At 39.8% G+C, this 19,205-nt stretch overlaps 1 protein-coding gene across 3 annotated transcripts; it reads right to left on the bottom strand.

The window, feature by feature from the left end:
* Window positions 1–745: 745 nt before the first annotated feature.
* LOC117930340 (vesicle-associated protein 2-2) lies at window positions 746–18,215 on the bottom strand. 3 transcript variants are annotated; one of them, XM_034850951.1, is made up of 9 exons: window positions 17,915–18,215; window positions 17,121–17,212; window positions 16,250–16,320; window positions 16,073–16,154; window positions 14,730–14,845; window positions 14,481–14,663; window positions 13,713–14,030; window positions 2,329–2,406; window positions 746–1,281 (listed from the first exon to the last, which is right to left on the bottom strand). In XM_034850951.1, exons 2-9 carry the CDS (start codon window positions 17,167–17,169, stop codon window positions 1,168–1,170), a joined length of 1,011 nt encoding a protein of 336 aa, XP_034706842.1. In that variant the 5' UTR covers window positions 17,170–17,212; window positions 17,915–18,215; the 3' UTR covers window positions 746–1,167. The 3 variants fall into 3 exon arrangements, with proteins under 3 accessions (XP_034706842.1, XP_034706841.1, XP_034706843.1); XM_034850950.1 differs by having other exon boundaries at window positions 17,121–17,205; XM_034850952.1 differs by lacking the exon at window positions 17,915–18,215 and adding an exon at window positions 17,606–17,894 and having other exon boundaries at window positions 17,121–17,205.
* Window positions 18,216–19,205: the final 990 nt, after the last annotated feature.

Raw genomic sequence — 19,205 nt, 5'->3', positions numbered from 1 at the left:
AACAAATTTTTTAAATCAATTTTTGAAAAACGTTAAAATTTATATATATGATGTGATTAGAGTATCTCAAAAATATAAATTGAAGAATTTGCTCAATAAAAAATACTAACTTTTAAAGAGAAAAATAATAAGCATAAATTCATAGTGGAAGTCGGAAAAATTCTTTTGAGTTCCAATTTTCAATGGTTGTACAAAAGTGAAAGGTTCCCGATTTATTTCACATATTTACAAATATTTTTTTATAATATTTTATTTTCAATTATTCTTCATATTTATATAAAAAATAGTCAAAATATATTCTTATAAAACACCTTATTTTCAAAACAAGTTTTTAGAAAACTGTTTTAAGTCAAAAAATAAAAATAAAAAAATTATCAAAACATGTTTTCAATAATTTTCATTTGTAAGAGTAGAAAACATTTTTTAAGAAAACAAAAGTTCCAGACAAGCGCAAAGTACATGCTCTTTTATATCATATTATATACCTTTTTTCCTTCTAAAAACCAAGTTGCATTATAATTATGAAAATTGAAAAATATCAATGATAATCAAAACAATAAAATAAATAAAAAAGGTAATTGCCTCAATATATTTGGGTGGGGTTCTAAGGCCATGTTTGGATTGATTTTTAAAAAACGATAAACTATTTTTTAAAACCCAGAAAGTGTTTCTTAATAAATAATCCAAACATGCAGAGGAATAGGAATGGAATCCAATTCTCATTCTCTAGTACGCGATCGAAATATGACTTGAAAACTCATTCCCTTTATTCATATACGGTAAAAGGGTGGGCTATTGTAGAAGAACATAAGCTTGCTACAAATGGGTTTCTTCTCCTATCCCATTTTCCCTGATGAAAACAAAATGACCACTTTTAAGAGACCAACAGTATGAGATATTGCCTACCCAACTCATTCATATATGTTTCCTTTTTTAGTTCTCATAACATCATATTTCTCAGGCCATCCTTCAGCATATCTTAAAACCTTCTGCATATACACACAAAAATATTTATGATCCTGGTGAGGATTGGCTACACTAAACAAACTTTCCCTCCATGCTATTTTGCATATTAGGTTAAGAGGAGACCGACTACATTTCTGATTACTTACAAATCTTCTGTGGTCGTCTCTGCTTATGGCTTCGTTTCATACTGGTTGTTCCTATTCAAGAGTGACAAAGGTATCCAAGCATGATACTGACCAGTGCCACCATACATACAAATAGAAGAGGAAATCCCGCCTGAGCTCTCCTTCCACTTCTCTTGCTTTGAAACACTGCCTGTCAAAAAGAACATGCCCATGTTTTAAAACCAAAACCAAAACCAAAATAACTTATGTGCAGCAATAACTAAAAAATGAGTTAAAACAGAAAAATAAAAGGACTTGTGAAGGGACAAGTGGCATCTGCAGAAGATTTCCCCCCCCCCCCTCCTTTAAACATGTAGCTGCATTCAATTAAATATACATAGCTTGAATCGGAGATTAATTTAAAGACAGATTTTAGAGTTCACATGGCAATTAAGAAACAATTTACAAAATAATGAAAGATCACTACTGAAGTGATTGCTTCTTTACAAAATCCCAACCTCATGCTTTACAAAATCCCAATAGTACTGCCAAAGTCATATGAACCCATCAGGCATGGGAGCTTTATCCCTACTCAAGGAAGACAAGGCAGAAAACACTTCTTCCTCTGAGAAAGAAGCTTCCAAGCTCCTTGAGTCCACGTTTTCTAAGAAAGTGAAAGGCATTCTACTGATGCTAGGCTTCTGGTCCCTCACCTTCATTGATTTTGCAAACCACTCTTCAATATATGCATCCTCAAAGCCAAACCCCAATCACTCTAACGCTAGCCATGTAATCTCTCCTTCTGCTGGCATTGGCCATTTTATGAAAATAGCCAGTGTTCTTACTCCACTCCCTTAACCACAGCCCTCATGACTTCCGCCCCTAAAAACTACATCTACATATATATATATATATATATATATATATCTTTTCTTCCTTCTCTCTAAATATTCTTAAATTTTTTCTTTTTTAATTATAATAATCTGCTAAGAAAGTTGAAAATAAAAAATAAAAATAATATTAAATCAATCAAAACTACAGTCTCATATTCAAAGCAAAGTAGGGGTATTCGACAAGAATCTCACACCCACACCCATTTCATCTCTTGTTGACAAGTGTATGCTAAGTGAAATTGGAGAGTTAGGGTACAGCAGACTAGAGGTAATTTAAGAAACATATCGTTAGGGTTTATGGCAGTGATTCTGGACATGATAACAAAAAATAATAAAAACAAAAAAGATGCAGTTAAAGGAGTTACTAGTTCTTGTTGTAGATTCTCCCTCTCTTGAATGGTTAACCTCCTCTCTTCTGTTAGCTTTGAAATGGTAACTTCAGCCTGCAAAGGAAGAAGACGAAACTTGATGATCACATCCCTGGCACATGAGGGAGTGGAAATGCAACCATGAGACATTGTTGCAGACATCCACATCACTAAGGTAAGTGAGAAATTCAAGTGCAAGATCAGGCATCCCATGAAGTATGAGTCCTCCAAAACAGATTTATAATCACAGATGGTTCTCAAAAATTAGAACATGCTTTTTATGGTATTAGGAAGTGCAGTGCACATGTAATCATTGTGAATACCATGGGAAACAAAATACCATCTGAGTGGAACAACTGAATTTCCATGGCATGTGGTTCATTTGTTTAGGCCTACATAAATTCAACTCAAGAAAGCCTTAATCCAAACTTCTGCATGCTTAGTTCTAAATAGAAAATCGCAACACTATTTTAATCAATAGAGGAAAGTTTTAATCTTATGGAACACTGAGAGATACTTGCATGTCTAAGCCCAATTGCATATAAAACTTTCTTTTTCTATTTTTGACAAGCATATGAAAAAAAATACATATACTAAAATAAAGAAGAATATATAGAAAGAAATATAGCAAAGGCACACTACAACACACAAGAAGTAAACAGAAAAAAAATAAGAAAAAAGAAAACAAGAAAAAAAAAGGTCTTGGAACCAAACCTCTTCAGCTATGAACCTAAGTAATTAACAAATTCAACACACGGAGAAGCCTCTGCTATACCATTCCTTACATGATCCCAACAAATTATACACAAAAAAAAAAAAAAAAAAAGGTTTTTGAACGCTTGCCCACAATGCTCCACATTTATCAAATGCCCTCTAAATTCTCTCCTGCCAAATTGTCTAAAATAAACACAAAGGGGACCCATTCCAACTTATCAACATCAACCTTATAGAGGAGTGGATCACCCACCGAATCCTAAACACAAAGACCAGATGTCACAACATTCTTGTAGAGATTCAATGTAAGACAATGTGATCAACATACTCCACAAAGAAGACCAAATGTCACAACATTCTTGTAGAGTTGCAGTGTAAGAGAATGTGACCATTCCCTTTTACACATAAAACATTTGTTCCCCAAAGACAAAGATCTCCTTCTCAATTGATCTAACGTCAAAATCCTTCCCCATGTAGGTTCCCGTACAAAAAACCCCACTCTTGTTGGGAACCCTTGGGCTCCAAACAAAAACTGGGAAAGGATTTGACAAAGAACTTACTACTCTTAGTATCCATCACCTCCTCATTTCCTCACTACTTGCTCTTTGAATTTCTGCAGGAAAACCTCCACTGTCCCTAACTCCCAGTCGTGGAACTATCTTGAAAAACACAGGCTCTAAAGTCCCCTCTCCCCAACCTGCTCCCAAGCATCTACTACCCACATATTTTTGAACTGGCTATGCAAATAAGGTGGGAAAGAGTATCTCAATAGTAAATCTTCACACCACCTGTCCAATTAGAATCTTACTCTCCTGCCATCCCCAACAATAAAGTAGGCTCTACTTATAAAAATCTCTCAATTTTTTCTTATTGCCTTCCACATTCCTAAGTCAAATCTTCCCTTGACACACTAGAGCACCAACCACCCATTTCTTCCCTAAACTTCCCTATGATAGCACCCTTTCAGAAATACTCTCTTTTTTAAGCAAATCTCTAACACCACCCACCCAAAAGAGTGATATTGAGAACTAAAAGATTTTCTATGTCAACACCCCTTCCTTTCTTGGTCAGACACACCATGGACCATATAAGCAAATGGAGTTTTCTTTCAAGAGCTCTGTCCTCTTCCTCCCTCTCCTTCCCCTTTTTAGGCAAATATTATCTCTTCCACAATGTCAACCTCTTCTAAAACCTCTCATCTACCACGTCCCACATAGCAACCAATTTGAAAGAGGTGCCTAAAGAAAGCCCAAATAAGTGGAAGGAAGTTCCCCCACCAGGCATCCCAAGGTAGATGCGAGCTCCTCTACCATCCCAACTAGGATTAGCTCACTCTTTTCCATATTAATTTTTATCTCATTACCAAAAACAGTTCCTCCTCTGAGAAAGGATTCTCCAAGGTCCTTGAATCTGCATTTTCAAAAGAAGTGAAAGATATTCCGCTGATGCTAGGCCTCCAGCCCTTACCTCTGTTACTAAACCATGAAAGGCATTTGCAACCCCTTCTTTTATATTTGCATCCTTAGAAACCCAAATCCCATTCACTCTAATGCTAACCATGTAATTCCTTCTTTGATGGGCATTGACCATTATATAAAAATAGTTAACATTCTTACCCCCCCTCCCTTAACCACAGCTCTCGTGACTTCTACCTCCAAGAGATTTCATCCTTGATAGCCCATTTATTATTCTATTCCACAACTAGCCTTTTTGCTTCAATCTCTTCTACACTAAGGATAGATTCCCTCTCCCTAGAACCCCATAATCCAATTTGATTCAAGGCCTCTGCTTTCCTAAACAAGGCACTCCCAAACACCTGTTTGTTCCAAAATTTGAGATCCTCTTTCAACACTTCTAATTTCCAAGCCAACACATAATGAATGATCATAATAAAGGATCCTTTCATACTATAGCCTCCACCAACCTTTAATCTACTCTCTAAAGCCCTCTACTCCTTGCCACATATTTTCAAATCTAAAGAGAGATTTTCCCTTCCTCATCCTTTGTCCATCTAACAAGATTGGGGTGTGATCAAAGATCAACTTAGGCAAACACTCTAAAGAAGTCTATAAAAATGACTACCCAAAAATTGATTATTCAAACCGCTATACTAGGCGTATGGCCCTCCAAATACATCACACAAATTCAGCTTCTCAATAATGTTTGCACAATGCCTCATGGTTGAGGAGTGCTTGGGACAATCCTCTTTTCCCTTAGAATATGACCATACTAAAGTCCCAGCAAACGCACCAGGATCATCCCACAACTCTCCAATGCCAACCAATTCTGCCCACAAGTCCTCTCTCTCCCTCCTAAGAGCAAGCCCATACACCTTAGTAAGAATTCATGCAAAATCATCCTAGCAACTCTTGAAACGGCAAGAAACAGAATTTTTTTTTTTTTTGATAAGTAAAGAGAAGTATATTAAATAGAAAGAGGAGACACCAAACTAGTGCCCTCTAGGTATACAGGAGTATACAAAAGCAGCCCGCAAGCTCTAAACCAAGGAAGCGGGAAGAAACCCCTACCCTTAACTAGAGCCTAGCCACTCAAAAAAGCTAACAAGAGAACGAGGGCTCAAAACTATAAACACCCTAACCCAAGACCACAGATTACATACAAAAGAATGTTTCAGCCTTTGGAGTGACAGCACCTCATTCCCAAAAGCCAACAAATTTCTTTCCTTCCAAACTGACCAAAATATACATAAGGGGGCCATTTGCCACGCCTTTTTACGGATTTTCCCCACAAACGCTCCATGTCATCCAAGGAGAGTTTCCTTAACTGTACCAGAGAGAACCCACGCCACACCAAAGAGAGAAAAAAGAAGATTCCACAATGCCCGTGTCTTAACACAATGAAGTAAAAGGTGATCCACCGTTTCTGCTTCAGAAAGACAAAGAAAACACCTATTTGCCAAAGAGTAACCCCTCTTCTGGAGTTGGTCCAAAGTTAAGATTTTGCCCCAAGAAGCTTCCCAAGCGAAGAAAGCTACCTTAGGAGGCACATACACTCTCCAAATACCAACATAAGGGAACAGAGCAGAACCTCCGGGCTCCAGAATAGAATATAGCGACTTGACTGAGAAATCACCACTTCTAGATGTTGTCCAAACCACCTTATCCTCGTCCTCCCTTTGCACCCTAAAGGCTTGGATTTTTAGCATAAACTGCTCCACCATTTCAATTTCCCAATCATTAAGTGCCCTTGAGAAAAGAGGGGTCAACCATTCCCTACAACATCTGGGTTCCACACTTCCGATACCCAAGCATCTTTAGCCAGGGAAATGGCAAATAGAGAAGGGAAGGACTCGCAAAAAGGCTCATCTCCGCACCACTTATCCTTCCAGAATCTCACTCTCCTACCATTACGCATGCGGTAGGCTAAACTGCTATACATACCCAACCACTCCTTTCTAATAGCTTTCCAAAGCCCTACACCATGCCTTCCACTTACAACCCGAGTACACCAACCCCCCTCCTCTACACCATATTTGTGACTGATTGCTTGCTTCCACAAAGCCTCACTTTCAATGGCAAAACGCCAATTCCACTTACCCAAGAGAGCTTTATTCATCAAAGCTAAGTTTCTCACCCCCAAACCACCTTTCTTTCTTTCCAGACAAACCAAGTTCCACCTAACAAGATGAGGCCTCTGTTCAAGAGCACCTCCCCCCCATAGGAAGTCCCTCTGAATCTTCTCCAACCTCAGCCTTACGTTTCTTGGCAAAAGGAAAAGAGACATGAAGTAAACCGGCAAACTAGATAGAGTGCTCCGAATTAGGGTGAGTCTTCCCCCCCCCCTTTGGAAATATACTGTCTCTTCCACATGGCCAACCTTTTCCTAAACCTCTCTTCAACACTATCCCATACCACCTCTGATTTGAAGGGTGCCCCCAAAGGCAAACCCAAATAACTGGAAGGTAGACCACCCACCTTACAACCCAACTCCAAAGCCAAATCCTCTATATCATTCACCCTCCCCACCGGAATAAGCTCACTCTTCTCTAAGTTAACTTTCAACCCTGAGCAAGCCGCAAACCACATGAGAAGTCAGCTTAGATTCGTCAACTGATCTTAAGACTCCTCACAAAACACCAAGGTGTCATCCGCAAAAAGCAAATGAGATATCAGAATCCCTTCTCCACCCCTGCCTCTAACCGTCCATCCTGATAAAAAAACCCCCACTAATGGCCCTTCTCATTAAGCAACTAAACACCTCCATAACTATCACAAACAGATAGGGGATAGGGGGTCTCCTTGTCTCAAACCCCTTGAACTTTGGAAAAATCCGGAAGGAGAACCATTTATAAGAACAAAGTATCTTACAGTAGAAATACACCACTCTATCCACTTAATCCATCTCTCCCCAAAGCCCATTTTCTTTAGCACAGCCAACAAGAACTTCCAACAGACGTGATCATCGGCCTTCTCTATATCCAACTTGCACATCACACCCCCTTGATTGCTTTTCAATCTGGAATCCACAACCTCATTTGCAATCAAAACTGCATCAAGAATTTGTCTACCCTCCATAAAAGCAATTTAGGGTTCCGAAATCACTTTTCCCATTACCTTCTTGATTCTATTTGCCAACACCTTGGCCAACAACTTGTAAAGGCTTCCCATAAGGCTAATCGGTCTGAAATCTTTCAAATCTTCTGCACCTCCCTTCTTAGGGACTAAAACCAAGAAGGTTGCATTTAGAGATTTTACAAATCTGCCCCTTTCATGGAATTCTCTAAAAAAAGCCCATAATTTCAACCTTCACCACATCCCACCCAAAAAGCCAAAACGCCAATTGTAAAGCCATCCGGCCCCGGGGTTTTGTCTTTGCCTAGATCCGTTAGAGCTGCAAACACCTCTTCCTCCGAGAAAGGATTCTCCAACCCCTCAACCTCACTGTTATCTAACCCCATAAAAGAGATCCCGTCGACACTAGGGCGCCACCCCTCTTCTTCTGAGTACAGCTCTTGAAACGCCCCCACCACACTATTTTTTAAATTTTTTTTCCTCTGAATGCCAACAGCCATTAACTTTCAACTTGGACAGCCAGTTTCTTCTACCATGAGCATTCGCCATCCTATGAAAAAATCTGGTATTATTGTCCCCCTCCTTCAGCCACAACTCCCTAGACTTCTGCCTCCAAAAAATCTCTTCCTTCATCACCCAAGACTTGTAGGACTCCCTTGCTCCATTTCTTGCTTCACATTCTTCCATATTTAAAGTTGCATATTTCTCTTTTTCATCCCAATACTCAACCTGCTTAAGAGCTTCACCCTTTTTAGCCTCAACTAACCCAAACTCTTCTTTATTCCAAATCTTTAGAATATTTTTAAGGGCCCTCAATTTAGCATCTAAAACGTAGCTGGATGTCCCTGTAAATTTTAAACTCCCCCACCACGTCTTCATCTTGTCTTTGAAACCCTCCTACTCCAACCACATATTCTCAAATCTGAAAGGGGAAGGTCCCCTCTTCAACCATCCTCCTTCTAGGATGACCGGGAAGTGATCCGAGACAGGTCTGGGGAGAATACCCTGCACAGCCCCATTGAACAGATTATCCCAGTTATCCGTCACTAAGAACCTATCCAGCCTAGACTGGACCTGGTTATTCAATCCTCCTCTCCAAGTAAACGGGCCCCCCATCAAATGATAATCCCTCAGCTCCAAATCCTCTTAACACTTCTGAGAATCTCCTCATTGAAGCAGTAAGCCCACCTCCCCTACTGCGCTCCTCTGGAAACCTTACCAAATTGAAATCCCCTCGCACACACCAAGGGTCAATCCATAACCCTTTAACTGACCCAAGTTCCTCCCAGAACTCCTCTCTATCTCTTCTGCATAGCGGCCCATACACTCCAGTGAACACCCACACTACACCATCCACACAATTTTTGAACCGGCACGAAATTGAGAAAACCCCTTCTTCCCAGCCCACCAACTCCACCAGTCTATTGTCCCAGAACACCAAAAATACCCACAGCTGTACCCCTAGAATTAACTGCTCTCCACTCTATATTTCTTCCCACCCCTAAACTTCGAACAAGCCCCGTAGTCATTTCTTTAATTTTAGTTTCCTGTAAACAAACCACGTCCACTCTTTGGGATTTAATTATTGACTTGATAATCCTCCTTTTATCCCTATCATTAGCCCCTCTAACATTCCACGACAAAATTCTTATCTTCATTTACACCCTGATCCTGAAGCCCCTCCAAAAATACCCACGCTGGAACCCATTTTGCCTTTTTGTAGCTAACAGTCCACTCCAACTTCTTGAGTTCCCTACTGGATTTTGAAGATTTTAAACTCGTCTTCCTAGTCACCCCTTCCTTACCCTTTTGCTCAATTCTCCCCTTCATTCTCCTTAAGAAGTATAAGATTTCCTCTTTGAAGCCTTCCGTCGGCATCCCCAAGCAGCGACTGAACATCGCAAGGCTGCTTGAACTCCACCCTTCCTCACTTCTCCCTTCTTCTATCTGACAAGCACTCCTTTTCTCAAAAGGTCTCGTAAAGTCCTCCCCAACTGGTACAAGAGCTAACCCATTCCCTTTCTCAGCGTCACCCGAGTCCCAAGAATGTTCACTCCAGTCTCCGAAAGCTGACGCGGCTTTGTTCCTCCCCACACTTGGCTCAAAACGACCCAACTCCCCTTTCGCTCCATAATCCAACCCCTTTGATACCCCTACAGCCTCGGCGTGGCCCTAGAAAGAAGAAGAAGAAGAGGATCCCCGAAGCCCCAAAGCAGAAGAAGAAATAGGACCAGCGTAATACTTGGAAGCCTCCTCCATCAGAGCCTCGTCGGTGACCTTCCAACGACGCGGCATTAACTCCATGGCGACTTCAACTTCAATAGCCAAGAGCTCCGCTTCTATCCCCCCTACACCCTCTGCGGGAGCAAACGGAGCCCTAGCCGAGGAGGGACGCTCCAAAAATCCCGTGCCAGAAGTGGGCTTAGGAGCCCCCCCCTCCCAGTCCGCCTCTTCAAGGCTGACAAACAATGGGCCTTTGGCCCAAACCACTTCACCACTTAAGCCCAAGCAGCCATTCCCTTTTAAAGCCTTCCCCTTTTCTTTTCTGGGCCCAAACCCATTGTTAGAAGAGCCCAAATCAGTTGCAACAGGCCTCCTACCCTCTGCCACCACTGCAGCTGCCGCCTCCCTTTGCCTTCTGCCACACACAACCTGCTCCCCTGTCCCTCGAGACTGCAAATCACTTTGAAAATTTTGAACCTCTCGCACGCTACCACTGGCACGTGTATCACCCCCTCCCTCATCCCTGACATCCCGCCTCTCCTCTTTGAACTAGGCTGACCTTACTACTACCTCCGAGAACCATGGAGGATTTTCCCATTAGAGACTCACCGTCCAACAAAAATTCCCGGCTGCCACCTGCAACGTTCCCAGTCTAAACTTCCCAGGAGCTCTCACCAAAATACGAGCCCACTGCAACTCGGAGAAGAAAGCGGTTTCCTCATCCACAGCTATGAATCCCCCGCAACTCTCTCCTATACTCTTGAACACTTCTCTACTCCGAAGGTGAAGTGGTAGTCCAACGACTTTCACCCACACTTCCTTAAGGTGGCTCCCATTTCTACAACACCCCACTTCAGGTCCCCATTTCTGCAGGAAAAACTCTCTCATCTGAAGACATCTACTACCCCTTAAGAGCACCAAGTTCACTTCCACTTTATCTTCAAATTCGAACAACACTAGGGCTCCACCCAAACTGGAGATTTTTAAACCTCCCTTGAGAGACCACCTTTCATATGCCCACTCCTTCAATAAGGACAAAGACGGAACGGCCTCAACACTATCACCAAAGCATCCTACCAGGCAATGACTAAGTTGTTCTTCCCTACTGAGCAGGTCACGCTCCCCAACATGCACCCACAAAGCTTCCTTTAATTCCCCTGTCTCCTTTCTCGCGGCTTCTGGAGAAACTCCTTTCCCTTTCTCTTTTCCTTTGACTTTATAACCATCCTTTACAGAGTTGGAGGTACCTAGATCACCTTTGCTCATGGCTAGATTAGAAATTCCAAGGGCTCTTAGCTTCTGAGCCAGTAGAAACCACCCTCTTACTAAGCCTTTACCTTTTGGGAATACTAGACAAAACCTCTTTGCTTCCAAGTCCCTCACCGAGCATAGAAAATACCTACCGGCATTATTTGAACGACACTCCAGCCTATATTTTCTTCCTCCTTCTTCCCAAACTTTAAGGCGCCTCGAGCTTGACTCTCCTCTGCACCAGTCTTCCACCCCTTCCAACAGAAAACTGAAGCTCTTTTCACCAAATTTTATCCAAGAAGAGAAGCCTTTGCTCCTTTCCAGAATAACCCCTCTCGGTTTGCCTCGAATCTCTTCAATGGAGATTTCGAACGTCTTTGATTCCACTGCAAACCAACTCTTACCCCCCTTCGAAACTCCTCTCCCCTCCGAGAAAGCAGCCATCCGCACTCTGTGCCACCCTGTGTGTCTAACTTACTATTGGTTTGATTCCATAGTTAGAATAGTTTGGCAGATATTATGAAGTTGTGTCCTAAAATACATGGATAAGAATCAGGGAATTGCAATAACTAGCAAAAGAGGAATTGTGTAGGATTCAGACCCATGAAAGCTCAACAAAAAGCACACCGGAACTCTTCCACCGAAATCAGAAAATCACCAAAATGGCTTTCACGGCAAGAAACAGAATATGGCACCTACCTCGATCTCTATCAAATCTAGAACTCTATTGCCCCATAAAAAAGTACCCAACCAGTTGTTCCCTTGATTTTCAACCCTTTCAAATCTAAGAATCTACCCACTCCAAGGGTGGTCCTTAATAGCCAAATGGTCATCCGCTGCACTTGGCTTCTTGTAAGTAAACCAAGTCAACCCTCTGAGACCTGATTAAGGGTTCAAAAACTTTATGCTCCTCCCATCATTTGCCTCTCTTTCATTCCAAGATAGAACCCTTAGCTTCAGTAGCAAATAGGCATTAACTCCCACCCATTCTTTCCACTCCTCTCCTTCTTTGAAACTTCATTACAGTTGATAGAGCAAGACAACTTCCTTAGCTCTCTTTCTACTCTCGACAAGGGAATCATCCTCTTCAATTCCTTAGGACAAAGTCTCTAGGCCTCCTATCCTCCATCTTCTTCAGCAAGGATAATATCTCATTTTCAAACCATTGACAAGCATACCTAAGAACTTGTTGAACATCACCTGTTTCTTAACATATCATTTAGTCGTTGAATTCCCCCATCTCCAAGCCTACAATAGAATTCCCCCATGTCAACACCACCTCCTCGAACCCCTTGGGCTGCTCACAACATTTTCTAGGAACTCTACCAAACTACCATCATGAGAAATCATCTGCAATGGTCCCTTGACAGAGCTCACAAGCCCCTTTGAAGACACATTCAAAAGAATCTTGCCACCATCAACCCTCCCTGAACTCCCCATTGCAATCAGCCCACCCAAAGAAGGAGGAGAAAGCTCCCACGCCTCAAATAAACAGGAGAAAGAAACAAACCTAGAAACCTCACCGCCTTAGCTAAAAGAGTTTCTTCTCTATGCCCAATGCCACCTCAAACCCAAACACCAACTGCACCAAACAAATGTTCCCCTCCAAACACCAACTATCTATTGCCCACCTCTTCAGAGAAGGAGCATCTAAAAAATCATCCCATCTTCCCACTAGACAAAGCCGAAGGGCTTCCGATTTCCTACTCACTTCTGCTTCCACTGTTTGAATCCATACAACATCACCCACCTTTATCTGAGAAGAACAAATTATTTCAGCGTAGGACTTACCAGAAACTGGGGTTGATGGACCACCCACCACAGCTGAAGAATTCCCCTCAAGAGGAGAACCGACCACACTATGATTGAGAACAACACTAAGGCTTCTTGACTTCCTAGCCAGAGTTTTCCATCACCCTGAAAACCCCCGCCCTTTTGGAAAGACCAAGGAAAAATGTCTCACCTCCACTGAACTGACAGAACACAATACGAAGCATCCTGCAACATTGCTACAAAGCTCCAGCTCATAGCTCCTTCCCCCTTCTCGACACCATTCCTCCAGACCTTCATGCAAAGTCACCAAACTCCCTTCTCTGAACCTTATCCCACTGAAGAAACCTCTACTCTGATCTAGGGGCTTGCCTACCACTCTCCCTTCCAGCACCTCAACCAAGATTTCAAAGGATTTTGCTTCAACTCCAAGCCAATCTTTACCTCCTTCCATCTAGAAACTAGGCTTCAAGGCATCTCATCCTAGTTAATTTTAAACATGCAAATAATGCTCTTGAAAATTCAGCTGTTGTTGCTTGGCCAGAATATAAAACATATTTGTGAATATGAGCCAAAAATGGAGAACAATGACAAATATGTATACAATCAGGGATCAAATAGACCCACCAACATGCTGCCCCAAACGGCCTCCACCCAAAAAAAAAAGAAAAAAGAAAAAACAGCCCATGCCACCCATCCACAACCACACTTAATGGCAAGAAGTGACACTAGATAAACTCTTGAAACTGTTGCATGAGAAAACTAAAGAAATCCAGCTTTTGCAATTTAACAGGCAGGTAAACAGGAAGGCCAGATCATACCATAAATTAAGTTGGAAAACAGTCATTTTGCTTCACCCCCCAAAAAAAGAGAAAAGAAAAAAGGACTAACCTCACTTAGCTTTGACTCAAGTTGATTTAGTTTTGACTTCATCTCCTCTATATCTTTAACCAATTTCAGTTCCTCCACATCCTTTGCTTGCTTTGATTCCATGTCATCTACCATTTGAGCCACTTGGGCTGCTGTCTTGAATTCCTCATCCACCTTTTGGGCCATTGGCTTCAATTCCTCGGTATCCACCTTTTGAGCCACTGGCTTTAATTCCTTGTCATCAACCAGTTTAGCTGCCGGTTTTAATTCCTCATCAACCAGTTCGGCTGCTGGTTTTAATTCCTCATCAACCATTTCAGACTCCTCATCCTTAGCAACCTAAACAAAAGAAAATGTAGAAAAAACAATGGATCATATTTCTAAAAGCAAATATGTTGGGCTTTGCATTATTGGACTTCAAACTCTGTGAAACAATTACTCATAATAAAACCAGATTTAGCATCCTAGAATGTGATCTTTTCCACTATCTCACAGAACCAAAAAAAAACAGGGAGAGAACAAAACCCTTGTTGAATAACACAATTGGAACAAAATTGAGCCCCAATATACTCATATTTACATATTATATATTGTAGATCAAAGCATAAAACTATCTTGTAGATTAACTAACAGCTTCTTACAAGCTCCAAAAATCTACCTTGAACAATAACTAATGACCCCTTACAACACCAGGAGCCAATAAATGTGTGTGTGTGTGTGTGTGTGTGTGTGTGTGTGTGTGTGTGTGTGTGTGTGATGGAGAGAGAGAGAGAGAAGAATGTCTCTTACTACGTGATGTGGGGCAACAATCTCGACTCTACTTAGTACTTCATCCTTTGGCAGTGAAGCTTCATAAACTGGAACCTGCGTCAATGCTCCATTGATCGGTGATAGCACTGGTGAATTGGGTGGGCTGATCAAGATCACTCTCAACTTATTCTCTTCAATGTATTTTCCACTGTCTTTGGAAAACTGCCAAACAAATCATGAGAAACGGAGATAAGAGAATCAAGGTCAACTGTGGCTACAATTGCTTACCATGCCAGGTGTAATGTCCTCATCGCTTGTCCCAGCGGGAACAATTGTGCTTTGAACTAAGAACTTGTCTTTGCAAATCATGTCAGGAGGGGCGGACCGTTGAGCTTGCATTGTGACTACATTAACACCGAAGGAAAAAGATAACAACAGTAACAGCAGCAGCAGCAACAACTACAAGCAAAACCCTTTCTTGTCTCTCTAAGCATCTATACATACATAAGACGTATGTGTGTATGTATTTGTGTGTCTCAACTTGCATGTGTGAGTGTTTGTAGATAGGGAAAAAAATGGTGTATCAGATGTACTACTATATTTAAGTTGGTTCTGTTGCCTCAATTCATGATTCTGGAAATTAATTCAAAAGGCAACACAACCGATTATACAGTGCATTAGAATTAATTGTTTTCCAGAAGTGCTAATATATTTGTTTGAAGAGTTCTAAATTGATACATCCAAGTAGCAACAGGCACCTCTTTCTGATTCCTAGCAGTAGTGGCACAAAATCTTATTCATAATGCACCATGCATACTTCAATCTCTGATCACTCTAAAATCAAAGAATGCACATTTTCCTGATGCTATCTACCCCTCATTAACTCATTTACCAGCATCATTGATGAAGGGAATTATCATCACCCATTCCCTTCTTGGGTGTGGAACTTCCAGCATAATAGGTTAACGATGCCTCTTCTCCTGCAATTTGATGTTTGTCACCTATGGACCATATGATAGGTTTGCAGTTTGACCCACTGGCTTACAGATTTCTATTGAGGATGTTCTTGCTGTCTTATTGCCAAGATGAATTCTCTTGGACCTTAATGGACAACCATTTCAGATTACACACATAATTTTGATCGCATTCTACCCAAAAGAAAACAATCCAATTTTCTTATAGTTCTCATCATTTCTAATCCAAATCCATGCACTTGATCTTTTTTTTCCTTTTTTATCAGTAAAAGTTATTTTTAATGCCTTTAAAATCCTTCCATGCACTTCTTGATTAATCAGGCAACTTTTCTGCACATTATTCTCCAAGGATCAAACTATCTTCTTTATCTTTACTTCAGTTAATCATTTACTGGGTCTGATTATAGATCCTCAAATGAATCATATCTTGATTCAACTACTTTATCCCTTCTTTCAACAGGCTAATATTTTAACAGACAGCCAGTTCAAAAAAGGAGGGAAATTAATTGGTTGTCCTAGTATTTTAACCCCATTTAACTCAAAATCCCCGTTAACTGGAGACAAACCGAAACCTAAAACAAAAAAATGTATGGCCGTTCAAATCTCACATCCATAAACAAAAAGGAAATGTAATTGCTCAAATGTCAATGAACGTACCTGTAAAATCACATGTTGAATTTGGCTTAAGAACGCCTGTGTTAGGTCTCACACAGTATTTCTTTGGGGAGGTGGTTTTAACCTGCCAATATCATGCTTAATTATATCTGAAGTTGCATCTTAACAAATGAAAATTGTCACTACTAATACTTCTGCAAAAACATAAACAGTTCCCACCTTGTAAGCGACATGGTGATAGGTGTTATTGACCAGTCGAATAGAACATGAGCTTTGCTTCTTCACTTCAACTATTAAGATTTAACCAAAAAAAAGGAAAAAAGAAAAACAAAAGGCATAAAATATATCAGTCCAGAAAATTAAAATAAAAACTATTTGAGTGTCTTTTGGGATACACTTCCTGCTTTTAGTCTTCAAAATCAGAAACTTCAAGATAAAAGTAGAATATCTTGTACAATAAGTATAAATTTATCTTATATCTTTAGAAGTCACTTCCAGATTTTTAAAAATTTGAGGTGGTAAAACTTTTTGATACCTTAATTTTTTTGAACAGTTTTTAAAACTATTACTTTTCCAAGGTAAGCAAGCAAAAGTTCTCGTATCTTAAATAAAAGTTACTACCGTTTTTTATTTTAAAAACAGAAAATAAGAAGTTTATCCAAATGGACACTAAGTAATAATATTATCTGAATTCAATTGCTAATATCCTCCACAAGCCAAGCCCAACCAGTTGTAGGGAAAAAAAAAAAAACAAAAACAAAAACAGGAAAATATATAACCAAAAAATAAGCATATAGGAAAAATTTAACATCTAATTTGCAAGATAATAGAAATTAGTTCCCATTTGCTTGGTAGCCATACCGAGGATACAATAGAAAGGAAAATAAACAATTTTTGAACTTTATTTGCCATTGTACTATTGAACAAAAGAGAAAATGTATCACTTTGATGCTGTTTGTTGAAAATCAAACACCAGTTATGCAATTCACTGCATTCAACACGTTCAAAAAATGGAAGAGAACACTATGATCGTATATCAGGGATCAAGAACATTAATGAAATATAACCCATGTTTGAATCATGTACTCACATGTGAATTTGAGTTCTCGAGGTTGAATGTCCACAAGTTCTGAATACATGATTCTCTCTCAGCATCCAAAGCTAGCTGTATTAACCTGCAATCTCAATAAAAGAGAAACAAAACCCATTTTTAAAATCTCCAAAGCAACCTCGCCATCAACAAAAACCTCTGTTTGGCTGCTGATAAAATATAGGCAAAAAAAAAAATCAAAATTTGGGTCCCAGACTTTTCCCTATGTGGGATCCGTGTAGGAAAAAAACCTCCGCACACGAGCCTAATGCGACTCTTTCCCACAAAATGTGATGTTTGATTGCCGAGAAAATACATGAAGACACAAAAACTTTTGAGCCCCAGCTTCCCATTATTTGGGACCCATGGACAGGAAAACCTACAGAGAAGAGACTGATGCAACTACCATCCACAAAATGCTCTGTTTGTACGCTGAAGAAGTACAGGGAAAAGAAAGAAATCGAAATTTTGAGTCCCACACTTACATTATCCGGGACCCACCGACAAGAAAACCTCCACGGACGAGCCTAATTCAAGCTTTCTCAATTCAACCCCATTCAAATTTTAAAATTCAAAATTCAAAACTCCAAATTTTCTTCCATTTTCTTGACAACCAAACAGAAAATACCGAGTTCCACAACCCCAAATGTTCAAGCCCGCATCCCACAGTCAGCACCAGCTCATCCTCACACCCATTTCCAAACCCAGATCGCACGACATCACAAAACGACAACACGGGCCACGAAACGACTTCGTTCGGAATGAGAAAAACTGAAAAAGGTAGAAGTGCTTACACTGTGGCCCAGTGGGGCTTGGCGACGAAACGCAGGTAGGAATAGAATGAATGGCGTGTATGGGGCGATGAATTTAAGGTGGGTTCTGAAAAGTCCAAGTCTTGGTTCGATCAATAGACTGAGAAACCCTAGAAGAAATTCTAGAGAGAGAAAGAGAGAAGCAGGTTTTGGGGGGCAGTGAAACGCTGCGTTTTAAGGAATCAGAGCGGAGAGGAGTGACGTCCAAGTCGAGAGATCGAGAGAAAGATAAGGGATTGGGGCGGTAGGTGTGTCTGCAGGGGGCAGTTGTACCGGCCGTTTTAGCCTGTTGCTTTCACCTGGGTCGGCTCCGCTCCGCTCCGCTCCGCCGTTTGGCACATATTCTAACAAAAATAGATTAAAAAGGAAGGTTCCCCTTAATCATAGTCCAATAAATACACTACTTAGTTTTTCTAGATTTTGCTTAAAATCATATCTTATTTTAAAATGAAGTAAATTTGAAAAATATTCGAACTAACCCGATTGAATTTTCTTATTTACATAAAGTTTAACGGATTGATCCGATCTAACCTAAATTCAATCTTTGAACGGATTTGGACAATTATTTTTAATATTTCGATTAGGATTGAGTTAGGTTTTTCCAATCCGAACTCAATTTTTTTTATTGGATTTGAGTTAAAGTTCAAACCACCCAAGCATAATTTTAACTCGATTTAATTTTTTTTATAATATTTATAATACAACTTATCCTATATAATAATATTTATTTATTTTATTTTAAAAAATATATCAAATTATATTATATCACATGTTCTTCATTATTTGTAGAAAATGTATAAATTTATGTTTATTCTTTTGTTGCTATCTTAAAATTTTGTTTTATTTTTAATTTAAATTTTCATATAAATACATTAAAATAATATTATAGATAGATTTTTAATTATTCAACCCAATCAACCTCAATCTAATTTGCAAAACACTAACTCAAAACAAGCTTAAAAAATTGAGTGGGGTGTGCCACGATTATAGTTAGGATTGAGTTGAGTTCACATTAATTATTTTTTACTTCAAGTTAGATTCAGGTTAGTCATTAATCCGACCAACTCATTCAAATTGCAGCCTTATATCTTATTTTGAAAATAAGCAAATTTGAAAAAAAAAATTATAAATATACTAAGTACTTAAATTGAATATGTTTTATTTTTCTAAGTAAGGGAATTCTAATTTTTTTATAAAAAATAAGAAACAAAAACATTAGTAATAATTATATAATTATAAATAAAGAAATTGCATTGGTCTCCCATTTTTACCG

Source organism: Vitis riparia, chromosome 14 (assembly GCF_004353265.1).
Source record: "Vitis riparia cultivar Riparia Gloire de Montpellier isolate 1030 chromosome 14, EGFV_Vit.rip_1.0, whole genome shotgun sequence".
Classification (NCBI taxonomy): Eukaryota; Viridiplantae; Streptophyta; class Magnoliopsida; order Vitales; family Vitaceae; genus Vitis; species Vitis riparia.
Note: the sequence above shows the minus strand (reverse complement) of the source record. Positions and strands in the feature narration are given on the sequence as shown.